At 38.4% G+C, this 25121-nt stretch overlaps 1 protein-coding gene across 4 annotated transcripts in view; it reads right to left on the minus strand.

Moving 5' to 3' along the window:
• Window positions 1–25121, minus strand: part of EXOC2 (exocyst complex component 2) — a 184116-nt gene that overhangs the window by 108588 nt on the left and 50407 nt on the right. For 3 of the 4 annotated variants that reach the window (XM_048310287.1, XM_048310269.1, XM_048310276.1), the window contains 2 exons: window positions 5432–5587; window positions 571–747 (listed from right to left, as the gene is read on the minus strand). In XM_048310287.1, coding sequence (XP_048166244.1) covers window positions 571–747; window positions 5432–5549 — 295 coding nt within the window. In that variant the 5' untranslated portion in view covers window positions 5550–5587. Of the gene's footprint in view, window positions 1–570; window positions 748–5431; window positions 5588–19528; window positions 19620–25121 lie in introns of those variants that run through there. The other variant, XM_048310261.1, reaches the window with a different exon arrangement.

Consider the following 25121-nt stretch of genomic DNA (forward strand, 5'->3'; position numbering starts at 1 on the left):
TGAGAGAAAAATTTTCAATCCACAGGGTATTTAGACTGGATTCTAGGTTAAGCAGAGGTCCTAGACTGCTTGGCAAAATAATTTCAATGGTTAAGCATCTCATGAGAAATACTTAAGACTTTTTGTTTTGCAGGATGGTTTGAATTACAAATAAGAAATGGCACTGAGGACTCAACTTTCTTTAAACTGCTAGCTCAGGATTTAGGTGTAAAGCTCATGAGCTGGCTCAGATTTTGTATTTATCTAGTATACTTAAGAGTAATTACTGGATCTGTTATTACGTTTTTAAAAATTTTAGAAGTTTAGTACTATTCCTTAAAGAAAGGGCTACTTTTCATTCATCACTGAGGGTTTTATCAAGACATTGAGAAAGGATTCATTTTACATATACCCTGAGTTTCTCTATATATATATATACTTGCACATTTTATTGATATACACTGCATTTTCTAAACAACTGAAAATTTTCCTAGGTGGATCCATTTCAAATATACGTTTTATAGAAAGAGGCATTCAGTCATGTATTTGCTTAGCAAAGAAAATAGACATGGATTTGAACAAGAAATATACCTATTTTTTCAGGTTTAAGCAGTTTGAAAGAAACAGTTGAAGTTCCTTTGCCACCAGACTTTGTAGTAACAATAATGTCTCCCTTGTCATTTTTAGCCTGTCCAACTCGACACACGATTTTACTGGCAGACATCCATTCTGCAGTGAGGAGACAGTTGTGCCCACAGATTGTTAAGCCTGGGAAAAAGGAAAAAAAAAAAAAAAAAGAAATATACTACTGTGAATAGAAGTGTCTTTTGAAATTCTGCAATGCAAATTCATTTATGATGCTTCATGTATTTTATGTAAATATATAACCCTTCACCAGTCCCCTACAGTCAGTTATAGTCAAGGAGTCACAAATACATTTTTCAGATGTTTCCTAGGTGACTGCAGGTATTTTGTCCCAGCAACAATTCACGAGACATAAGCAGTGCTGTTTGAAATTTATTTTAATCTCTTCCACCACTTTTGGGCTACTGTGACTTTTACTTAATGTAGTACAATAGATTTTCTGTCTGCAAGACACTAGAGAACTGCTGCTCAGTATTGTATTTCTGTGAAACTTCCTCTAAAAGCTGCACGCAGCAAATCTTTCACAAGTTCAGTCTGTATGACTTGGCACCGAAAAAAAAAAAAGAAGATGCTGTAAAATATTCACAAGGAACAATGTTTCTTCAACTTTATTTGTTTAGCAGTACTTCTGTGGACATAGAAGGCTGTTTGGGTTGAAGTAGTATTAATTCACAAATATTCTGTCCAAATCCCTTCTGTACAAAATCCACAATGCAAGACTGATTCTGATGAATAAACTGCCCTTGTTACATGGAAGAATGATCATGTAATGCTCATCTATTCCCTCTTCTACACTTTCTCACAAGAAGGATGACAGGAAGGTCTTTTTTCACAGAAAAAGACTGTGACAAAATATGTCAAGCTTTAGTGTTCAAGAACACCTCTTACAATTTTAAGAGTCAAGGTGCACCTTAATATAAGGTCCAAGACTTTCTGAGATTTCACATCAAATTGGTCTGATCAAGCCAAGAAATCACCAACCAGCTGATTGGTTCTGGTCAGATCAGGACTCTGGATGCTGGAATAGATGGATTGTTTTCTCAGATCTAGAAGAACAATTTCCATATTCCTAGCTGGAGTTTTGATGTCCTGAAGAACTGGCAAGATCCTAACTGCTCTAGTATCTAATTTGGAGAACAAATTCATTACATTCTTCTTAAATTTAACACCCTTAGCTAGAAACATTTTACCTTATGTCCGAAAGGACAAGGCTGTACTAGTGTGCTGGCTGAACTGGAGCATAAATTTGTCAGGCAGAGCAGTTTCCCCCCCGTTGGCTTGCCTTTTGTTTTTAATTTCTAGAAAGCTCTGACCAATTTAGAAAATACTTAGAGACAGAAAAGGGTCAGCATATGTGGCTCAGTATCAAAGCTTCACACTTATTTTTTCTCACAATTTAAGTCTCTGACATGACACAGCAGACAAATTTGGCAGTTTTCATGGCTGTCAGACATAAAAATGCATTACTCCCTGCCAAAAACTATCTTGAAAACGAAATAAAAAAAATAAAAAAAATGGAAAGGCACTGAATCTTATTACAACTGAAATTAATTTTACTTGAGAAAGGACAGTAGATTTGTTTCTTAAATATTCTTTCTGAATTAAAGGGGGGAGTGGCATGAAATAGGATATACAGACAAAAAGACTTAAAATAAAAACAGTACTTTGGTTATTTAGTCATAAAATTTTAACCAGGTCAGGTTTTAGTTTAAAGAGGGAAAGGAAAAAGCCCATACATTATGATGCATATTACATATATGCAATAATATAACCTTACATTATATTGTTATAATTTTACATCTCTTACTATTTTATGCTAGCATCTTCTCTAAAGGAAGAAAGATTGTGATAGGAGCTAACAGAAATACTTTGCCCAAATGATTCATACAGACGTTTTCACCACATATTTTCTGAATTCATGGTTAAATTAAGTAATACTTTAAAATCCAGAACTAAGCTATAGCAATTTAGTAGGGTAAAAAATTTTGAACAACTGTTTGAAGATCCTTGTATCAATTATTGTCTACTCATCAGAGGTTCCAAAAGCTCTCAACAGAGCAAGATCACAAGGTCCAATACTTCTGAAATGGCAGGAAATGGCCTTTGCCTGTATCTTAAAAAATGCAAAAGAAAGTTAAGTCTCTATCAACATTTTATATACCACATGAAACACAGTAATGGCACAACACAATTTCTAAAACAAATAAAGGCATGTTGAGGGAGAAGTTTTGATAGCACAGTTACCACATTTCTTTCTCCAGAAATAGGAAACTTCCCTTTAAATAATATTTAATTTGAATCTGTTGCATGGTACAAAGAGCTCAGAGAACATCATTCTCAGCTTCTAGTTTTTATGTGCCTTTCTATAAATAGGCATAAGTAATACTCCTATCGAGACTTTCCGATTTTGGTTAAGCTTATGTATCGACAATTTTACAATGTCTGAAAAATATAGCTGCAAATGTCTTAAAAGACAAACTAAACCTTGAAAACACAAATGTTACAGGTACCTCCTGGATTTGACATTTTGTACCATGAGCTATAAAATTACAAATAAAAAGTTTATTTGGTTTCAAAGATACAAAGAGATTACCAGAAGGCTCTCTCCTAAATGAAACCAAAAGAATATTCCTCTATTATGTGATACTCTGTTTATATATAGAAAAAAGTTTCTTGCTTTTCATTTTATACTAATGCATCTCAAACTTTATAAACTTTATAAAGACCTCACTCAAACTCTCATGCCTACAAAGAAAGCCTCACTTTCACAAGTATTTCCATTCAAGTCACAGGGAGTATTTACACGCCTAATTTAACCATTAAAGAAATCTTTACATATCTGGGGCCTTAGTTACTTACTGGAGAAATCTGACAACTGAGCTAAGGAAAAAATAAGGCAATGCATTATTTATTTTTACCTCAAAGCCTAAAATTATTAGCAGCTGTGTGTTACCAATGTTATTCTGAAAGAAATATAAGTAGAAATATTAGCAGTTGGTCAGCTGAAATACTGAGGTACAGTTCAGGACATGTCTTCCTTCCAAGAACGTAGCACTGATCATTTCTAAGAGGATCATACCAATGAACTAATGAGGCTATTGAAATACATCAGCCACACAAATACACAGACATATACTCACCCCTAACATCATCAGTTATTTGAGGATTTCTCAATATGGATTCTATAGTGCACTGCAACCTCATCTAGCAGCTCAGGAAAATACTACTTCCCCTTTTGAGAGACAGCAAACTGAAGTGAAAAACTGTAGTAGCTGATGCTTGGCCATAAAGCTCATTGTGGTGGCCATGAATGGAATTTGTGAATCTTGGTTTACAGCCATGAAGTGAAATATTTTTCCTAGCAAAGCCAAACAAAATTCCAATGGCCTTCAGAGGAGTCGTGATTCCACAACAAATTAGACAAATTGTCTCTAACATGACTACTGAAGTACACATAGGCATAACTTAAAAAAGAAATAAGGGAAATTCCAGTAGTTATAGTTAACTTGGATTTCCAGAAGATTTTATGGAGTCATTCTCGAAAGGCTTAAGAAAATGAACCAGCTATAGGATACGAACCTCTAATGGATAAATAGCTCAGCAAGATAGAAACAGGGTTACAGTAAATGAGGTGTTTGAGGAAAGTTTCCACAGGGTTTATGACGGGATCACTTATGTTCAGTACATTTATCAACTACAAGATAAAGAGGTTATAAAGCTGGCTGATGATACTAATTTATTCAGTGTGAAGACCATAAACTGCAGAAAAATGCAAGCCAGAACTTATTAGACTGAGTGGATGCACTATAATGCAGATGCTATAATACAACAGCTGAAATTCAATGAACAAAGACAAGATGCATGCAGGCAAAACCTTAAATTCACAGATGGCAAGCTCAAACTAACAACTAATCCTCGTGCATTTAATTATGGAACTATAGTAGGCAGAACAACAAAAACATTAGTTTGATTCTTAGTAGGAGTTATACAGAAAACAGAACTCTACGGACAAAATACAAACCAAAAGTGAAAGTACAGTATTATGCCACAGGGCATTCACATCCTGAACACTGCATGCAACCAAGATGTGTCACCCATGACTGGTAGTGAAACGAAAAGAAATTTGCTGAAGAGTAAGAAGAAGGGCCAAGGACACATGCAGAAAATTTAAATAAGCTATGATGTTTCAGCCTGAAGAGGAAGCAACAGAGCAGCAATGGACAAGCTCTGTGACCAGGAGAATCAGTGAAGAGGTCTTGTCCCCTCCTTCAACGAAAGAGCTATGATAATTCAAATGAAATTACCATGTTAAAAATCAAAACAGAAATGAAAAGGGTTCTTCACCTATTTTGTAGCGAAATCACTGAACCTGCTTTGTCGTAACTGCTACAGATACACAAACTGACTTTACACTAATGCAAGGAATAGCAATCCCCAGGGACTTTCTGAATACACTGAAAACACTTCTGACATGAAAATTTCAATGCAGAAATTCTCAGTTCCTGAGAAAGTAACAAAGGAGCATCTGTCTACCCTCTTCTAGTACACTGCACTAAGCATTCACTCTTCATGTTCATGTTCAGCACCAGATGCTGAGTCAGATCAAGGGTTCATCTAAAAAGGTACAGTCAGTTTGTTTAGCTGCACACTGGGCAGCACCCCTGAATTTCGTGGATTCCAGTGCATATTTGTGTAAAGGGCATTCCTCATAGCATCCAACATAGATTCTACCATGCAAAAAATTTATCTCTAATCATATCCAAAATGTTACCTTCTGCAGTACCAAAAGGCTGGTTTTTTGACTTACCTATGAGGTCTGTAGGTCCAGTCCCCAAATTTTCTCCTCTAATTGTCACTTTTGTCCATGAGATGCCTTCATTGGGAGAGATGCCAGTTACAAGTGGGGGCTGTCGTGCTCGAGACATGATGGCTGTTCACTTACTGCAATCTGAGCTGCTTTTATCTGTTCATCAAGAAATAGCAAATTAAAAACCCACTAATTATATTATGTAAAAAATTATTAAAACCATTTCAATCTGTTCTTCTAAATCGGTAGGGAAATATAAATGTAAATATGGAACACCACTCTGAAAGCCTCTTTTGACACACAGTCATAAAACAATAAAGAACAATTATACCTTCTTTGCACTTCTAAAAAAATTAAATATAGCTTTCTGAAAGAAAGCGAACATATATTCAGAAAAATATTAAACCTTCAGAATGCTTAATGAAGCTATATACACAGACTTCAAATTACATTTGTCAGAATTCAAATGAGTCTATTCCAACATCTATTTAAAAGTTATTATTGTATTCCTTAGAAAGTTCAGAACTGGTAATCTGGAAAGATAAGTAATAGACTATGATTACACATTTGGATAACTTCTCCATCAAAGTAAGACTTACTGGCATAGACAGTCCCATGTGAAGAAGCCTTCAGCACTTATTTGTATAAAGCATCTATGTTAACATGCACTGAGAAAATTAGAACATGACTTGCAAACACTACACTAGCAGAGATCAACAAAACAAACAATATCCCAACATATTAACAAAAATGTACATAAAATTATCAAAGAACCATTTCCAGAAGAGTATTCCTTTGTGCCTGAAATTGAGTCAACTCAGACCAGTTAAATTAGCTCTGTCATTAATAAGCTCTGCAGCTCAAACACAAATATGGTACCCATGTTACGTGGTCTACATTTAGTTTACTACGCAACTGATCACAAAATCCTGCTGTTTATTAGCAGTTTCCTTTGTGCAGCTCTGCTGTAAACTGCTATAAGAAGCTGAGTACATATATATGATGATACATATGATGTATAACCTGAAGGATATCCCACGAACTTCTCCATATTTACACTTACTAAATACCATCACCATTCCAAACCTCAGTTACACATATACAACACTCCAGTGTAAACCATTTCCGAAGTTCAGGTTGATAAAAAATATGTGGAATATAAGCCAAGCTTCCTAAGGTTGCTCTTAGCTATTGCTTTTTGAATTGAGATGTATTTTCTACTTTTACTTGGAAACAGTCAGGTCCATGAAACCCAGAAACTCTTTAAACCATCTCTAACAACAAATTGCAGCAAAACTGCAGTCTCCAAGCACCTGCAGTTAAGAAATACTAGAATTAAGACATACTTGTTTCAGCTGCTTCTGCATATAAAAAATACTTTTCATTGTACCAACATAGCCCATGCTTTTACACAGCCTCCCCACATTTTTCAGTGGTAGTAGCTAGATCTGACATGAGAATCAAAGAATCTGACTAGATCTGACTGGTTTCTTTTGTCACATTCCAAAGTTGGAACACACACTGAAAATGAAGATGGAAATAGAAAAGGCAGGAATTGGGCGGGAGATCTCATGCTAAAAGTAAAAATACACTGCCCTCAGAACAGGATCTCCTGTCTCTGTCTGTCCATACCACAGATGCATAGGTCACCTACAATAAAACTGCATTTTTTTCTGATCCAGCTTCAGAGCCCACAGCCACACCTGAAGTCAGTGTGAAATGCATCCTGAATAGGAGAATACTGCACAATGCCCTGAAATATTGAGGTCCTAAACAATGTCAATTCTCTAAATACGTCTGATTTTAAATGTCTGTTTCTTAGTGTCACATATTTAAAATAGAAATGCTATCACTCATCTCCAAAGCTATTTTTGAAAACAAATTCATTAACATAGAAAAGGCATTTAGATACTTTGAACACAACAGAACTATTAATATCTTCAGAGAACTTTTCAGACTGAACAGTGTGCAATTAGTAAGAGATGCAAATTCATGTTGAACAAGCAAGAGCATAGTAAGCTGCAGGATGTGAGCCATGTCCAGTGTATGAAGGAAGGCTGATAAGGGCCCATGATAACACACACAATGTATATCTAGTTTGCCTTTGTATCTTTACCTGGCAAACCTCGTAATATTTTTTGACATTAAGAACTACACAGTGTGTTTAATAAAGCACTGGTTTATCTTTTTTTTTGCAAACAACAATCTAATGAAAAAGGAATTAAGTTATACAGCAGTATATGGGTACTCTTAATAGTCTTATATGTAAAATACTGGAACCTTTTACATGAGGCTGGAGAAGCAAGTAGTCAACAGATGCAGACTATAACCATGTGGACAGAACAGCACTGAAGGAAAGAACTGTATCAGCAGATTACAAAGAAATCAGATGACTGAATCTCCAGCTATGGAAAAGAGGGTTGTGCTCTGTGCTTGTGCCCTACTCCTATTTCTTTCACAGAACTGCCTTCTCCTCCTCCTCACACAGAGATTGTCCTGGCCTCACTTCAAAACTGAGGCCAGGTCCCCATCCTGCAGACAAACTGTCTCCTGCCCCTATCCCGTCGATTGTCCCTCTGACTTTTTACCCGTAAGTTCAAGCAGGGAGGGAAGAAGGATGTTACCATTCCATCCTCCTTCCAAATCCCGACACTGCAGTAATTCCTCTTACCCCGCATTCCCTACTCCAAGCCTTCTCATGCAGATACCCCCCCATCTGCACTACTATTGAGCCACTTCCTCACCACTGGTGAAAATTATAGACCTCATCTTCTGTCAACATCCCTAATCCTAGAGTCATAAGGTTTGCTCAGCTTTCCTTTCATCTGTGCTGCATTCAAAACTACATCACCACACCACTGCCTGACAAAACAGTGGGCAGCACAACAGAAATAAGCTTCCCAGCTCTCGTTGCCAAACCTAAGAGTGCCTGGAGGAAACAGAACACGAAATTACAAGGGAAGTCTTGTTTATTCCTGTACAAGATGCATACACACAGAAGTTCAGACCTTTCAGAATTTGAAGTTTCCTCTGGAGTTCTGGGCATAAATGATACTAGAGAAGAATCAGGTCCCTAATTTTACCAAGAGGGAGGAGAACAAACTGCATCTATTCCTCATAATCTTATCTTGCAACTTTTCTCACAGATCCTCAGCAGAGCTCAAAAAACCACAACAGCTGTAAAGGAACAGTGGTGTTATGTCCTCCCATGCACACAAACACCTTCTGCAGGAAGCAACATGTGTCTAGACACCAGTTAGTCAACATAAAACACCTCTTTTATTTTTGAGCAATTTTTGGTAAACATTTATGTGGAACATTAATCAGTAACATTGACGTAGAAAAGCCATATTCAGGAACATCAGGTAATACAGAGAGGAAAAAACCTTGAGAAACACAAGTAAAATAGAAGCTACTGTAGTAGCCACATTACTTGTGTGGTATTATTTGGTTGATCCCTCCTCCCCCGCCCCCATGTTATAGTTCCCTTGCATCGCTGCTATTGTTGCTTTCAAAATACCTAGGCACACAGGTAATTGGCTTGTTTCAATACCAAAACTCAAAAGTAATATTACAACATATTTTACTGGATTTCAGAAATTGACACTAGATCCCCCTTCACGATGAGCTAAATAAATGTAATAAAAATGCTGAGCCTCCTGAGATCTAGTATTTCTTCTAAAGTATTTCCATACTTACTGCAGAATTGCTTTAAAATACCTCACCGGAATGAGAATACCACAGTAAAGCTGTGCAAAGCACTACTGCACTGAGATGCTCTATTATTATTATTTTTGAACAGTAATTGTATTCATTTATTTCAAAGAGTGGAACTCTTTGTAATATGTCATTACTATAAATATCAAGCAAATGCTTGGGAGCCTTCAATTCATTCATAATATTTCCTCTCCTTCTTAGGACAGATGTCAATAGCTAACATGACTGAGGTGCTTACTGGGAAGCCTAGCCACTATACTGCTGTGGCAAGTTCCTAAATTTATTTTAAAAATAGTTAAGGCAAATCTGACAAAAAATTACTTTTTCATTTCACAAAACAAGACAACCACCTAAGTAAAAGCTTTTGTTGCAATTCTGTATGTTTCCCTAAAGATAAAATCTATTCTTTACAAAATACGTATTACACATAAAATAGTATTTTATTTAATAACAGCGCTCCTCCTGAAAGACTGATTCTCATGCAGACAAGCAGAGATTGCAGAAAGACAGTTTTCTATACAAGATCCTTCCTCTGAGGAGCCAGACTCACAAAGAGGTTTCAACAAGACTGTTTTTTACAATGGACAATCTTCTACATTAGCAGAGGTCTCCTTCCCTCTTTATTTCTCTCCACCCTTTATTTTAAACTTAATTTCCTCACAGTATCTCCCTAACAATTTAATATGGATATCTGACTGACCGCTCCCACGATCTTGTCCATACTATTCTATTATTCTGTCATAATTCTTGTCATAAAAGCACAAGAAGTTAGAAAATGTCTGTAAAGACCACCTACTACAAAGTCCTCTTGAAAAATGCCTTTCATAAACAACATCTTTGTCTCTACACCAGCTTCTCAAATGAACTGTCCTCTCACAAGGTTTGGTTAAAAATAAAAAAATCCAGACAATTCTGAGCATTACAAGCTTGCTAAAGAGAAGACATCTTCTCTCTTTATCCTAAGAAAAGCCACTTTAAAATAAATAATAAAGCAATGAAATATGGCCCAGCATAAGGGAAAGCACAAATCTATTTGTTTTGGGGTTTTTTTAGTTCTGTAAGCCTTCAGTTTAAAGTTGGTTTGAAATGAGAGTTTTTACATAGGTTTCCTCATTCAACTTTCAATGGCAAAGAGAGCAGAAACCCAAAGTAAAATGCCAATAGCTGCCATACCTGTTCTGTAAAGCAAAGTACTACTTTCTACATTTAACTACATTCTGGAAGTACCACCAAAATACGAAATACATGAACAACCAACGTTCAGGATTGACTTATATTAAACTGGCTGGTAATTTCAAATCCCAAAAGAAAACTACAAACATCCTGAAGGCATGGAACTTTGGAAGATGAGTAACAATATGCTGCCACCTTACAAATTTTACCAGTGGGAAAAATTAGCAGTTGAAGTGTTTTAAAACAAAGTTTCTGACTTCTAAAACAAAATAGCAAGATAGTTCCAGTGACTGAAAAGTCAGTTTAATTAAAGTTTCAGTGATGCTTTGTCACAGACACTGAACTTAAAAGATTCTCTTGGAGGAAGGCAGACTCAAGGTCAATTCAAGTGCCATAGTCATCTAGCAAAGGGAATCAAAGCTGTCAAGAAGGGAGGGAAGAAAAACCCAATTTGTCATCATCGAGAAAGTCTAAGTTACAAGGAAGCATTTAAGCTGTCAGGTATCAGATATTTATTTGTTCTCACTCATACATATGTGACAGAATACAATTTAAAAAGTTTTGAGGCAGGAACAGCAAAGCATTACCCATGTGCAAATCACAGTATGCCTCAGCTGTTGTTTACTTTAAAAAAAACCCACAAGAAAACCAACCTGAAAACAATAAGTGAGTTACACTAACATCACGGAATTAAATGATTCCCAAATGAAAAGATTTATGACATGCCTTTTTAAACAAGCAATAAATACTCACATTCCAGAATGTAGGTGATGGCCTTTTCACCTTAAACTACACAAACTTGTGCTTCTAGTACATAAATCTAATAATTTGTTTTCACTAGAAAACCCAGAGAGTCCTGAGTACAACACACTATGACAGTCAGTGAAGGGACACAGCAAATGACCCCAAGAAGAACGACAAAGCAAAATGTTTCCTAGATGTTTGTACTCAAAACCATTACAAAAGGATGAAAAACACTGTTACAACCTTTTCTGTGCTTTATCTTCCCAACAATATAAATTCAGACAGACAATCTACATAAACCAAGAATTAAAAGCATCCAAAAAGCAGCACTGTGAAAATAACTGACATTTATTAACCCCTCTGGAGATCTTCAGTGCCCTAGAATTTCCACAGCCTTCAACACTGCATTAATAATATAAAGTCCATTCCTGCAAGCCTGCCAGAAAAGACTGGGAAGTGAATAAGCTAAACAATGCTGAAATTCCAAGTGATATTAAGAATCTATGCATGTTTATTTAAATAATAAAAGAAGACTTGTCAATTTAAACAAGAAGTGCTCACGAATCTTACATTTAGGGGGAAAGAAACTCTTCATAACACCACTAAGCTACTTATAATGAAAAGATGAACAAACATAAAAAAGTGGGTAATTTCACCATCACACAGAAAAAACAAAGCCTCATTTGTCTGCCCTGTCATATCCGGCATGTTGATTCAAGCCAATATTAACACTGACAAACATGTTAACCTACAGGACATCATTACATGCCAAAAATCAATTCCAATTTGGGAAGATGTGCAAATTTTGCGACAGAGAGGGCAAACAACAAAAAAGAAAAGACTTGGAGTATTAAATGACATGTGATATCCTGTGCTTTTTCAAAAGGCTCCTGAATATTCCAATCAGCCACAAAGGGCACACTAGACAGTTTTAGGGTGACCAAGGAATGAGCGCAGCAGTTTTGCTTTCACAACAGCCGTCCTCGCATAGTCCCTTCAGTATCTCAGAGGTCCCACTTTCCTTAACCCAGCAAGGTACATCTTCATGGCGATGCATCTTGACAGAGTGAAAACAAAATAATCACAGCACTCAGCGATGCCATTAACATTTCTGAGTCACAAGGGATTAAAAGACTTGGACCCGGGGCAGATGCTGGGAGAGCCCTCGGCAGAGGAGTTCAGCGCCCGCCGCAGCCTGGGCTGCAGCTGCGAGGGATTGACACCGCTGACGGTGGAACCCGGCTCGGGAGAAACTCCGGGCACAGTTCCGGCATCCGAAATAAATTAAAGTAAACAGTGTTGCTCTCTCTCATCCACCCTGTTAGCAGCCTCTCGGTTGAGCTGGAGACCACACACCCAGACCACACAGCACCAGCTGAACTCACTCGCACGCAACATCTAGAAGCTGTCACTCTGCTGAGGTATGAGAAGGAAAGAGGGGGGCCGGAGTGCGAGAGTGTGTGTGTGTGTGTGTGTGTGTTTAGAAAAGCTGCTTGCTCTCTCCTCCTATCATTACAGCTGGTTATGTTTTGTGCGGTTGGAAAGGAGGGAAAGAAGGGAGGGATAAGAAAAAAGACCTATAAAGCTCACTAAGAAAACATACTGGCCTTGGCCTTTTGTAGTAATGATTTGCACTCCTCCTGTACTAGTTTAGTAGCTGATGAAGGGCTAACAAAGCATCCATTTAACATCAATTAACCTTCTATCTATCACATGTCAAAAAAAAAAAAAATCTAGACTAGTATAAATTCATTTCCTTGCACATTTTAAATGACAGCATACTGTCAGTTACAACATGAAAAATACCTATATATTGATCTATTTTTACATCAGGAGTTCTGAGATGTTATTTATTTGGAGAGGGGAGAGATTCCCCACAAAGAACAATCAACCACACAGATGCCACTATGATATCAAAACACTGAATTTTCTCCAAAAACTTTCCATTGTAAAATGAAGTTTTGTTCATTAGCATCATATACCATAAACAATCTGAAGGAAGTTAATGAGGCAACATTCAGTTTGTAACTCATCAGCAAGAAGTAAAAATAGGAAAACACTAAAAATAGATTAAACCCAACAATAACCTATAATACAGATGAACAGAGACTTTTAAAAGGGGGGGGAGTTCTTTGTTTCTTTTAGCTCAGAAAATCATTTCATCTACCAATTATGTCACCTGTTCAAACAGAGAAAGCTGAATAAAACGTTTGAAGACTAATAAAATCTATTTCAGTGAGTCTACTTTAAAAAAGATTTACACATACCTCCCCCATCAAGCTCACCAGTGCACAAATTTAATTTAATACATACACGTCTGGACAGCCCAGAACCACAGTCACATTTTCACCTCAGTTCAAAATCTTTTTACCTAAGTGACAATGACAATATCCAAATGCCACTATTAAACAAAACCATCAAAACTACAATAATCCAAATGTCAGTAACAGTCTTATAAACTTGAAGGAATATATTTTTGGTTTTGTGAAAACGCTGAGAAAAAAAATCCAAAAAAAATATTTCATTTTATCAAATACATTTTAAAAAATGTTAGCTTCAAAGTTCTGTAATTTCACACTGAAGATAATTTATTCCCCCCAATTTATTAATTAAGTCAACCTGCTGGTTTATACCAGTTTTTGAATGTACACTTTTGCTGATACAGTCAATGTTACAGCACCTATTCATTACCAAGACTCAAATCAAACCAATTTAACTTTTCTGAATGTCTATTTTGGTCATACTGACTTGCCTAGAAAAGGGCAATAGAATACAAGAAAATATAATTAAAGAAAGTTTGAACACAGACGTTTCTCCCCAAAATTTCTGCTACTTTCATTATAAATTACATTGCAACTCTCAAGAAATTAATTCATCTACTGTTTAAAAGCTTCTGTATTTATTACGTGACACATCACTATAATCTAGCAACATTGTAAAGAGAAGTCCTAAACATCTACATATAAACATATATGTAAAAAAGTCAACTCAGCTTTATACAAAACCATATCACAGATGGCCATAAATCTCCCATTATTTTCTAAATTCTCACAAAGCACATCTTCCTACATCTGCTTCTACCTCCAGCATTCAGCAATGTTTGCTTCATCCAGAAGTCATTATCCTACTCTCCTCCAGTTAAGCCATTCATCCGTCTTTTGTTCTAAAGTTATGATTAATTTTTTGTGCATTATTTTAGTTAATAGGAAAATGGTAAAAAATCTTCATACCTCATTATCCTTCAATCTTATGTTATTCACAGGCAGAAATTAGAAAACAATACTTCAAGCATCAAAAACTTTCAAATGTGTTTATGCAAATGCATTCAGAAAGATCCAGAAGTTCAGAAAAATAAACTAAATGAATCCCAAAGGGATGAAATTTTTCTAGAGAAAAGAAACAAGACACCACAGATTTTTTTTTCTAAGCCCTGTAACTATACACAATATTCTTTATAAAAACTATACAACCACTGCAATTACACAGTTCACATGGTTAAAGTTTTAACTTGGATGCTTGTAGGTAGGACTGCAACACTAACATTTACTGTGTGACTTTTTTGGCAGTTCCTTTTGTTTCAAAAATATTTAAAAGATGAGACATACACTTGTGTTACTGAGATTCTTGTAGTTTTCATGTTGTCTCCCCAACACCTCTTTTTGGCCTTTGCTCAGGAAAGTACTCAAGCCATACACTACACCATTTTTCTCACTTTGCATGGTCCAACACGCACTCAAGTACTTCCCCGACAGACTGTATGCACAGGTATTTTTCTAGCAAAAGCCTGTCTTTGCCTTACATACTCTAAGTCTTCATTTCCACTCATCCACCTAAAATTCCATCTCCTGTATGGAGGTATCATGCTTACAGAGTAGTGTGGTTGTCTTGTGAGAAACCCAATCTCTCCTGCCGTCTCGGCTAAGGAAACATGAGAAGAACTCATCTGCTATATACATAACTTCTTAATTTTTTGCCAAAAATCCAATGTACAGTTTTCCAGCAAGAAGCAAAGTACACCTGTTAAAATCACAGTGAAATTCCAAATTTCACAAGACTCACAGAATTCTTAAATAGAAAACTGAAAGTAATTGCTTTTTTAATTGAGACATTTTATGAGTATCTCAAAAAATCAGTTTAGTTTGTCCTCAATTAAAAGGGGCTATTTAAAAAGGAACTTTTGCTTAGCATAGCCTTAAATCTCTAACTAATGCAGGCTTTTTGATGAACTTCCAAATACGGGATATATCGCTTTTGGGTTAACAACAATGTCAAAGGGAAAAAAACCCCTAAGTCTAAATATACCTAAAAATCCTTGATTTATACTGTAATCTGATCCACAGACACTTTTACACTGCCAGAGACCCCACTGGTTTCTGCACAATATAGCCTAAGCTCTGCCTTTGAGAATAAAACTGAAAATCTGGGAATCTGCAGTTCCGTTAAGGTCAAGGGAAAACCAGACCCATTAAGGACTTGGTGTCTCAGAAACTTTGTTTTCCTTAAAAACAAAGCAAACAAAATTAGAAAGGAAACATGGGCTTTCCCACTCACCAAAGGGCTCTCACAGTCATCACCAGGCGTAATAACAGTATTTTCTAATGAAAATGCGCAACATACTTTCTGCAGATTAATAACGTCTGTAGTCAAGAAAAGGCTACACAGACCAAGTTCTTTTTGGAGAAAAAGCACTAAATACTTCCAAAATAATATAAAAAGTGCAATTACAAAGAATTTCTCCAGAGGAGTGAGGTGTATGACTTGGTGTTGTTTAAAATACTAAATATGTAGCTTACCCTTCCCTATGCAAAGCCTGTAACATGGCAATCACACAACTAATAGTTATTTGCAGGCACTTCTGTCATTACTTGGTTTCTAGGGAAGTTGCTTTAGGGGGTTTTTTGAGGTTTTTTTTCCCTCCAGGATATCACAAAAATGATTTTTTTCTCCCTCCTGCCTTTCCATTCTCCTTATAACTTCTGACACTGGGAGAATAATCCAAATGCTTTTCAACTGAAATGCTGATTGAAATTCCTTAAAATAATTTTCAGGATAAGGTACAAAAATTTTTATCAGCCAGATTTTTGAACTCATACTTTGCAAGCTGTAAACACAGACCTTTGCTTTCATGTTCAGCACAAAAGATGAAACATGAATCTGACGAGACTGTGTTGTGCATGTGCTGTCTCATCATCCCTCATCGTCCAAGCACCTTTACAAACAAGATTCCCTCCATTACCAAACACCATATTTCTCCCCTGGGAAAAGTAATTTGAAAGACAATGTTGCACAGCCCAGATTTACAGAATGTAGGTGGTCCAAGACAGAAGGTCAAAGTTAAGCTGAAGAGCTAACATCTGACTTCTGCTAAAAGATACTAATTCAGCTGTTTTTGGATTTTGAACCTTCAGCTGGCTTTTAAGTACGGCAGTAGGTTCCACTCTGTCTGAAAAACTGACATAGAAAATAAATTCACTGTAACGTGTACAGTCTTCTGAGTACTATTTTCAAGTCCATGACTGTAAAATGAAGTACTTCTGACTTCTCCTGCAGAAGGTTTTCTTTGACTGTTTGCACAAATAAATAGTGACCTACAGGCATTCAAAATACATGCAGGTAGTATCTGTATGTGCTTCACAGGCTTTTGTCCTGGTGTACAAAACTTTAACTGTGTATTATTTCATGGATACTTTCCCTAGTTGTCAGAATCTGTGTTTTTAAGAACACCTTTTATATTCAGTCTTCTGTCACCATCCTATCAAGATAAATACTTTTTTATTTTCATTCCTGGTTGGTTTCATTTTTTTTTTTTTAAGTTAAGTCAGAAAGCCGAAAAGCGCAGAAAAAACAGAATTAAAATAACTCAAAACTGATGTTTAGTTTCAAGTACAGTGATTAAGACTTACTGAATTTACAGCTAAACATACCACTACATTGAAAGAAATGGATTAAGTATGGTTTAACATATCTGAAAGTTTTGATTAATAAAAGTGGTCAGTGGCCTCTGCCTTTCTAGTCAACCTACTTATTTTGCTTTAGTCCAGCTTCTGTGGGAAGAGCAGCATAATAAAGAATGGACTGTATCAGAGGATACAGTTTCTTTCTAATAGGACCTCAGGAAGACAATTGGTGAATTACAGATTTTAATGTCTTCATTGTCTGATTTTGCCTCAAATGCTTTAACAGCTAGCATAAAACCCTTGATGATACTCACAAGAAATCCTACAATTTAAATTTTTTTACTGTTCATGACTTAGAAATTTACTTTTTTTTTTATTAATTCATTTGGAATTTCAATAACCTAGACTGCTACTCAGCTCTAAAATATGAAGAAGCAATTATAGCATTAAAAAAACACTCAACTATCAAGTCTGTAGAAATATTTTCATTTATTGAATGAAGACCATAAAAACACAGGACAACTTTACATTTTTTTTTAAGAAAAGCCAGCATAAGTTTGATGGATAACAAGCTTTTAATTAAATTGCTTCACCTCTGACACATCCTAAAAAATTATGTTTTCCATAAAGAAAACTGCCCTTACCATTACAACTTAATTTTCACCGAGATAAGTCCAACCGGTATAATGAAAATAACTGCATCTGTTTTAAATGATGTTGCAGACAACAGAAATCCCATCTAAGCAAAAACACTGTTGTCCAAGGAGTGGGCATAAACCACAAGAACTGTAAACTAAGCTATCCATAGGAAAGAAATCAGCAACAAGATATGCCTCTTGCTGCTTCTTGCTGGGTCAGTGCAAGCTGTGATAAGATACTGTAAAAATAGGGAAGTAAGATTATAGAGTATTCCTTCTTCAGGTGAGCAAAATGTAAAGGAAGAAAACAGACCTGTTTTTCTAAGCCACAAGTTTGTTTATTTACAGTCCTTTAACTGTTCTGACAAGTTTATCATAAGCAAAAACAAACTGTCAAAAGCAAAAACAAAACAAAGTTTATAGCAATGAAACGCAGAGAAATCACTAAAGGAGAAAAGAAACTGTTTACTTGTTATAAGAATGTTCAGAAAACCTGGAAAACTGAAATGAGATTATGATTTTAGCTACATTTGAAATAATGAATACTTGGAGCTTAGATTCAATCTGATACCCTGTCAGAGCTAGGATGGCTTAATATTTTACTGGCTTTTGACTCAGAGCTTTTGAGTCTATGGCTAGAAGCAGTTAGCCTGCAATGAGCGAGGAAACTGCAGAAGGAAGACTGTTTTAAAAACCAGTAAAACTGGACAGAATAGAAAACGCCCTTTTGGAAACAAGATCATCCCAGATTTCAGACATCTACCCCTTGCTAAGAGATAATTTTCAGGTTCCTAATTAGGATATTGAAGAGGCAAGGAGGAATGTTTGGTCACCGAGCTCATGGACACTTGTGGACTGCAAGACAGTCCAAATGAGGCAGAAATGTAAAACTGGGTACGAAGTTAAAAAAAAATTAAGTCCCAGAGAAGTGTAATACTTCCAGACAGATATGAATGAAAGTCACCATCTCTTAACCAGCATGTTATTTCAATTCCTTCCACATTCCTTTCCCTGTTATTTTCTTATTGCACTTGTCTAGATACCCAGTCATTTTGGGAAATTGTATCTGAAACTGGACGGCACCACTAAAGGTGAAGTTAAAAAGAAAAAAGCTAAAAAAAAAAAAACCAAAAAAAAGCCCCAAACCAAAAAAACCCAACAACCCAGTCTTGCCCAGCTTTTCAGCAAGTCCTGCAAGCAACCAGCTTTGACTCACCTCTCTACCCTGCTTATTTCCTCTATCCCCCACCCAGCACACCCACACTTCATTGAGCCTTACGACTCCATCATTTCACATGGGTCGGACTGGATGATGTCAGCAGCAGTTTTTGCCAACCTAACTGACTCGGGGACTTCGCACAGCTCTGGCCCAGCCCGTGCAGCCCAGCGGGCCCCGGAGCCCCCGCAGGCCCCTGTCAGACGTGTGAGACGGAGGCTAAGGCCACGGAGCTGCTGCTGCCGGGCCCTGGCTCGCAGGGACGACGCCACCAGCGCTGGGGAGGGCTCCCCGGCCCGGGCCCGACCTCGCACGGGACCGTCACCCAGCAGGACGCCGTGCGCCCCCGGGGGAAGTCGCAGGTGGCAGGAACCCCTCGCCCTGCCGGCAGTGCCCCGCCTCCTGGCAGAGGACCGGGGAGGAGGAAGAGCTGCTGCAGCCAGGAAGTCACCGGGGGGCAGACGGCCGGAGCCCAGCGACGCCCCCTGCGCCCCGAGAGCCATCGCAGACAACTCCGTCCCCACGGGGCCGGGGCGGGGACGCGACGCTCGACCCCGCCCGGGGAGCGGAAGGCGGGGGGAGGCCGAAGGGAGGGGAACGGCCTCCGCCCCGGGAAGGCCAGAGAGGGGGGAAAGGGAGGGGGCCGGAGCTGCCCCGCAGCGCCCGGCGGGGCCGCGCGGGGCGGGGGCCGGGCCCGGGGCCGGTCACTCACCGCCCGCCGCCGCCGCGATCGCATCCGGCACCTGCGGCCGCCCCGCTCCCGGCAGCGCCCCGCGCCCGCCGCCTGCAGGCGCCGCCAGCCGCCGCCCGAGCAAATCGATGGAGCGCCGAGCCACCGAGGCGGGCGGCAGAGGCCGCGGGCGGCAGCCGCCGTGCCCCGAGCTCCGCCCCACGGGGAGCTCCGCCTCCTCCCGGAGCCCCCGCCTTTTCCCCGCCTTCCTTTCCCGCTGTTTCCCTCCTTCCCTCGCTCCCAACATTAAGCGGGAGATCCTAAAGGCGTCGGGGGAACCGGAAGTTGGTCCTCCCGTGGATGAGGAGCAAGGGAAAAAATAGAAACATTATAATAACAGCGTTGACTACGGACAACAACGACAGGACCCGAGGAAACGGCCTGAAGTTGTGCCAGGGAAGGTTTAAGTTGGGTATTAGGAAAAAGTACTTCACCCAGAGGGTGTTTGGGCACTGGAACAGGCTCCCCAGGGCAGTGATCACAGCACCAAGCCTGAGAGAGTTCAAGAAGCATTTGGACAATGCTCTCAGGCACATGGTGTGACTCTTGGGGACGGTCCTGTGCAGGGCCGGGAGTTGGACTTGATAATCCTTGTGGGTCCCTTCCAACTCTGCAGGTTCTGTGATTCTGTGAACGACAGTAATAAATTATAAAAGAACCACTCCTGAGCACTGTCCCTCTGGGCAGAAACTCACCCAGCAGTAGTGTGGAGACTCCCAGCCTGGGGTGTGAGGAAGGCTGCCATAGAGTCATAGAGTTTCCCTCTCTGGAGTAATTCCGAACCCACGTGTTCCCGTGTCACCTGCTCCAGGTGACCCTGCCTTGGCAGGGGGGTTGGACTGAATGGACTCCAGAGGTCCCCTCCAACCCCAACCATTCTGTGATCCTGTGAGGGGAGGTGCAGAAGAAAGAGTGGTAGACAAAAGCCCAGGCACAAATACTCAGGCAGTGCTGTCAGCCCCGAGTAACACAAATCCGTCCTCCTTTAGCGATAAACCAGTAAAAATGTTTTTTACCAAACTTGTTGTCTGCCTGGGGGGACTCTGAAAACAGGTTCTTTTCCTTATGGAAAGAGTCAGGAGATCTCCTTTTTCACTTTTTGCTGGTATTGTTCGATACTTGGTTGCAAAAGCAAAATTCAGACAAAATCTTACTGGGAAGGAGAGGAAAAGTAATGAGAGGAAAAAAAAACCAGAAAGGAAGAATCCATTCCTCAGTTTTGCCAACCCAGCCCAAAGCAGGACGTTAATGGGAAAACAAATTACCTTCCATAAAACCTTAAAGCACCATAAAAAGCATTATGGCCAAACCCCACAAATTTCCTCACTGTTTTTTCATAGGTTAAAGCTGCTCAGGTTAAATTAATAGAGTGGAATACGTCATCACATGAATAAGCAATACTTTTCTGACTCTTTCCTCTTCTCTGTAAAACATTACACAGTATCTCTCTGGGGAAAAAGCAGACGGTACCTATCTTTGCTATAATTATTTCCAAAGTTGTAACTAGTAACTCTGCAGTTTTCTGCTGTGATCCAATGCAGAAAATGACCTCCTTGGTTCTCCAAGAAAAGTAAAGTTGGCATCAGATTTAAAAAAAAGGGCAACTTTTTGCCACCCATTTCAAGATTATATTTTTCCTCCATGACATCTTGTTTGAATTTTCTCCTTGAACGCCTGTCATCAGATGTGCCAAATAAAACCACTCTTTGAAAGGTTTGGTGGATGCAGAAGGCCCCACCTAGCACACTTCATACCTGGGCCCCAGCCCAGTGCCCTCTGAGAGTGGATACCTGCGCCAAGAAAGCCCATTGACTTTTGTGGGAGTCCATAAAGGGAGCTGTCTCTCCAGAAGGTTTCATAATAAACAACCATGAGTTCAGATTTAGTTCAAGTGACAAATTTCAGCGCCAAACTGAAGTTTGGTTGCAGATTTGATTGAATATTCACCTCTGTTGTAAGTGAAAAGACCCTAAATAGGTGAACCATTAAGAAGAGGGAATCTGAACTTGAAAGGAGTCAACCTCCCTGACGTTAACCCCCCAAGTGAGGACAAGGTGACAGATCTTTTGCTTGTGAAAACATCACCTAGCTTTTGGAGACTTTAAGCTGCTGTTTCTAAAAGGCTGCTGAGCAGTGTTTTTATGCAGATTGTGGTCCTTGGGAGTTTGTCAGAACCAGGCTAAACTCTACAGGAACAGAAGCCCTATAAAAGCCATATGTAGTTTCTTCACAGGCATCCACGCAGGCAAATCCTCCTATTTCTACAAGCAGCATCTAGGAGTCTTATGATCTATAGGGGCAGTGGATAATACTGTCAATGAAGAACTTCCTGTGTGGTGCACTTTGTTAAATCTGCTGTGGGTGGTTTCCCCAGCTGATGTTTAGTGACCATCACCTACCCCTCCAGTGACTCCAGAACAAAGCTGACAGTGACTGACTGCAGACATGACCCTCTGGAGAAAAGAAACACACCCCACATATCTCTTTAGAACAAAAGGAAGAAAACTGGTGCGGTTAAAATATATATATATCTGTCATATATATATAACTTATGATGTATATACCATAATATATAGTATATATTTGCTGTCATATATAATGCTGCTAATATAAATATATTACTCTATGGAACTCCAGATGGTGTTAAAGAGATTAATCTATGCAGTTAAAACTGAGGAAAGAAGTGACAATTTGTAATGTAATGACCTGGTAAATAGTAAGTGTTATACCTCATAGAGGTCACAAGAGTAATTGCTCATTCATGCCTTTTTCTAATCCATTTATGCAGATTTGACAGTGATCTGTAAACATTACATCTCTCTACAAAGTTGGGTAAACAGATTTGAAAGCCAGAGAGATTATTATGATCATCTTGTCTAACCTGAATATTGAACACTATAGAATTTCCTCCAGCCATTCCCACACCAAGGTCTTTCTGTAGTTGTTTTTTTAAAAGGCATCTTAATTTTATTTCAAAGAATAAAATTTATTATTTATTTCTTTTAGAGAAATGGCAAATCCATCATTGCACTTTTGAAGATTTATCAGTAGTTGCCTTAACACATACCACGCTACCTTAATGTGTAAAAAAACACTGATAGAAATATAAATGTTGTTTGAAAAGGTAAATTCATCTAGCTGCAGCATCTGTCCATTGCAAGCCTGGTTTTTGTTAACTGAAATATCTTCCTTTTGAAGATGTTTGTAAAATGCAGCAGATTTACTCCTTCACCTTCTCTTGACAAACTGTATGGATTAACTTTGATTCTTCACTGTATAAGTGCTTTTCCAGAACTGTTTTCTGAATGCCTTCAAGCTTACAGCTATTGCCTGATTTTTTTTGACATGTGGATATTCAAACCAGATCTCTTCCTACTTCTGTTTAAATTTGTGAGGTGAATATTATAACCAGGGAAATCCGAGGAACAGAAAAAAGCTAAGAAGCATAAGGTTGAAAATGACCTTAAGAAATCACCCTTTCTAGTCCTTTTCCTTGCCCCAAGACAGGATCAACTCCTGTTTTGTTGTAACATAACTGTTTTTTCAATCTTGTTCTCAAAGGCTTCCCAGTATGGTGCTTTTGCCATCTCCTCAGGCAATCTTTCCCAGTGTTTCTCTACCCTTATCACTAGAGGTCTTTTTTTCTAATGTATGCTCTGACTATATCCCCTACTGCAATTTCAGTCCATTAGTGAAAGGTCTGTCTTTGCTGGCCCAGGGAATTGACTCTTTGCTTCCTCCCTGTAGCAGTCTTTCCCATATTTAAAGGCCCTGTATCTTCTTTTCCTCATTATTCCAAACAGTCCCATTAATATCCTGATATTTAATCTTTTCTGGACTGGTAATCAAGTTTGAACTCTCCTGCAGTCTTCTGCAGACACCCAGTGTTATTCTGGAAATGCAATTCCCCAAGCCAAGAACTATTCAGGTGAAAAAGTTCTGAAAAAACCCCCAAACACTAAAATTTAAGCTGTACCATGGAGTAGCAGAGCAAAGTAATTGCTTTGCCTATTTTTCAGGCTCTTTTCCTGTTTCTACCCCATTTGTATGGCATTTTCCTTTTTACAACAGCATAACAGTTGGTGACTCGTGCTTAGCCTGTGATTCACTCTACATTTTTTCTAGGCAACTGTAATCCTGTTTACTTTTCCCCTTCCTGTATCTGGGGAACTGATGATGCTATGTCTATTGCACCTATTGAATATGATCTTTTGTGGTTTTCTTAAAAAAAACCAACCCAACACCAATTTGACAAATTCCCTCTGAATTCTAATTCTGTTCTCTGACACTCTTTTATCTGCTCTCTTCTTCATGTCCTTTTCAAATACATTAAGCTTAGTGTCTACTCTGTTCTTTGGATGTTTTGTAAGGAGTATCAGACACAGGATATCTTGAGAAACCTTTTTCAATACATCTCTCCATTTGATAATAGCCTCATTTTGCTAATTCCTCCCCAGCCCTGCCTTTTCTGACACCATGGGGTTTTCAGTTTGGACCATATTGTCTTCGCTTATTAGCAAGAAACATTGTCTAAAGCTTTACTAAAATGAAGATATATGACTTTTTAATACTTCTCTCCTTTGTATAACATCTATTACCTTATTGTAAAAGGAGGTCTTATTGGTTTAATAGGATTTGTTCTTGACAAATCCATGTTCATCATTATTTGTCTGTCTTGTAATGCATACAGATGGTTTGCTTCCTAATTGCCACAAACTGAGTCTACCTGATCTGTAACTCACCAGCTTCTCCTATTTTTCTATGTGTAAGTAATTTTAAGCGTGTTTGAAATTAAGGGGGATGCTTCCATGACCATGTTGTGTCTTCTGAGCTGGAGATCGGTAACCTGCCAAAGCCATGGCAGTAGAACCAGGAGCAGAGCCAAGAAGCCCAATCCATCCTTGCCTGCGCTAATAAATCTATAATTACTGCACAACCTGTCTTCATCTCATTGGTTCCACTTCCCTTTATTTTCTTGATCTGTCAATGGAACATCCCTGTAGATGTTGGTTTCTAGCAGTTGCCATAGATTTTCTGAAAAATTCATGCAGATACTTCAGTTTCCAAGAAGATTTCCTGCATTATATTTTGCTCCCAAGACCAGCTGCTTTCTGCTTCCTCCTAAATTGAAAATCACCTGGATCTGTGTTGTCAAACCAACATCCAGGAACTGATCTACTTAAATCTTATGGTTCTATTTCTTTTTTTAATACCTGGGTACAGAAATAAATTCTTTGACCTTGGCAGCATTTTGACCATTATCTAGGAGTTTAAGCCAGAGACTTTCATTACGAAGTGAAATATATTTATCTTCACTGAAAGGCGAGAGAGAAAGAAACAACTTACTGATCAGTGTTTTCTCCCAGATGATTTCTAGTATGCTCCAAGAGAAACAATATAAAAATTAATGCACACAATATTTTGAGTTTTCTTCCAGAACATGTACAGTCACTTTTTCCACATCAAACAAAAAATATAGTCTTTGCACTTTCAACCATTTCCAACAGTACACAAAATTCTCTCACTCTTTTACTTTCTTGGCTAACACCACCCTAATTCTTCCCTGTCAAGACTT

This window comes from Corvus hawaiiensis, chromosome 1, assembly GCF_020740725.1.
Source record: "Corvus hawaiiensis isolate bCorHaw1 chromosome 1, bCorHaw1.pri.cur, whole genome shotgun sequence".
Lineage (NCBI taxonomy): Eukaryota > Metazoa > Chordata > Aves > Passeriformes > Corvidae > Corvus > Corvus hawaiiensis.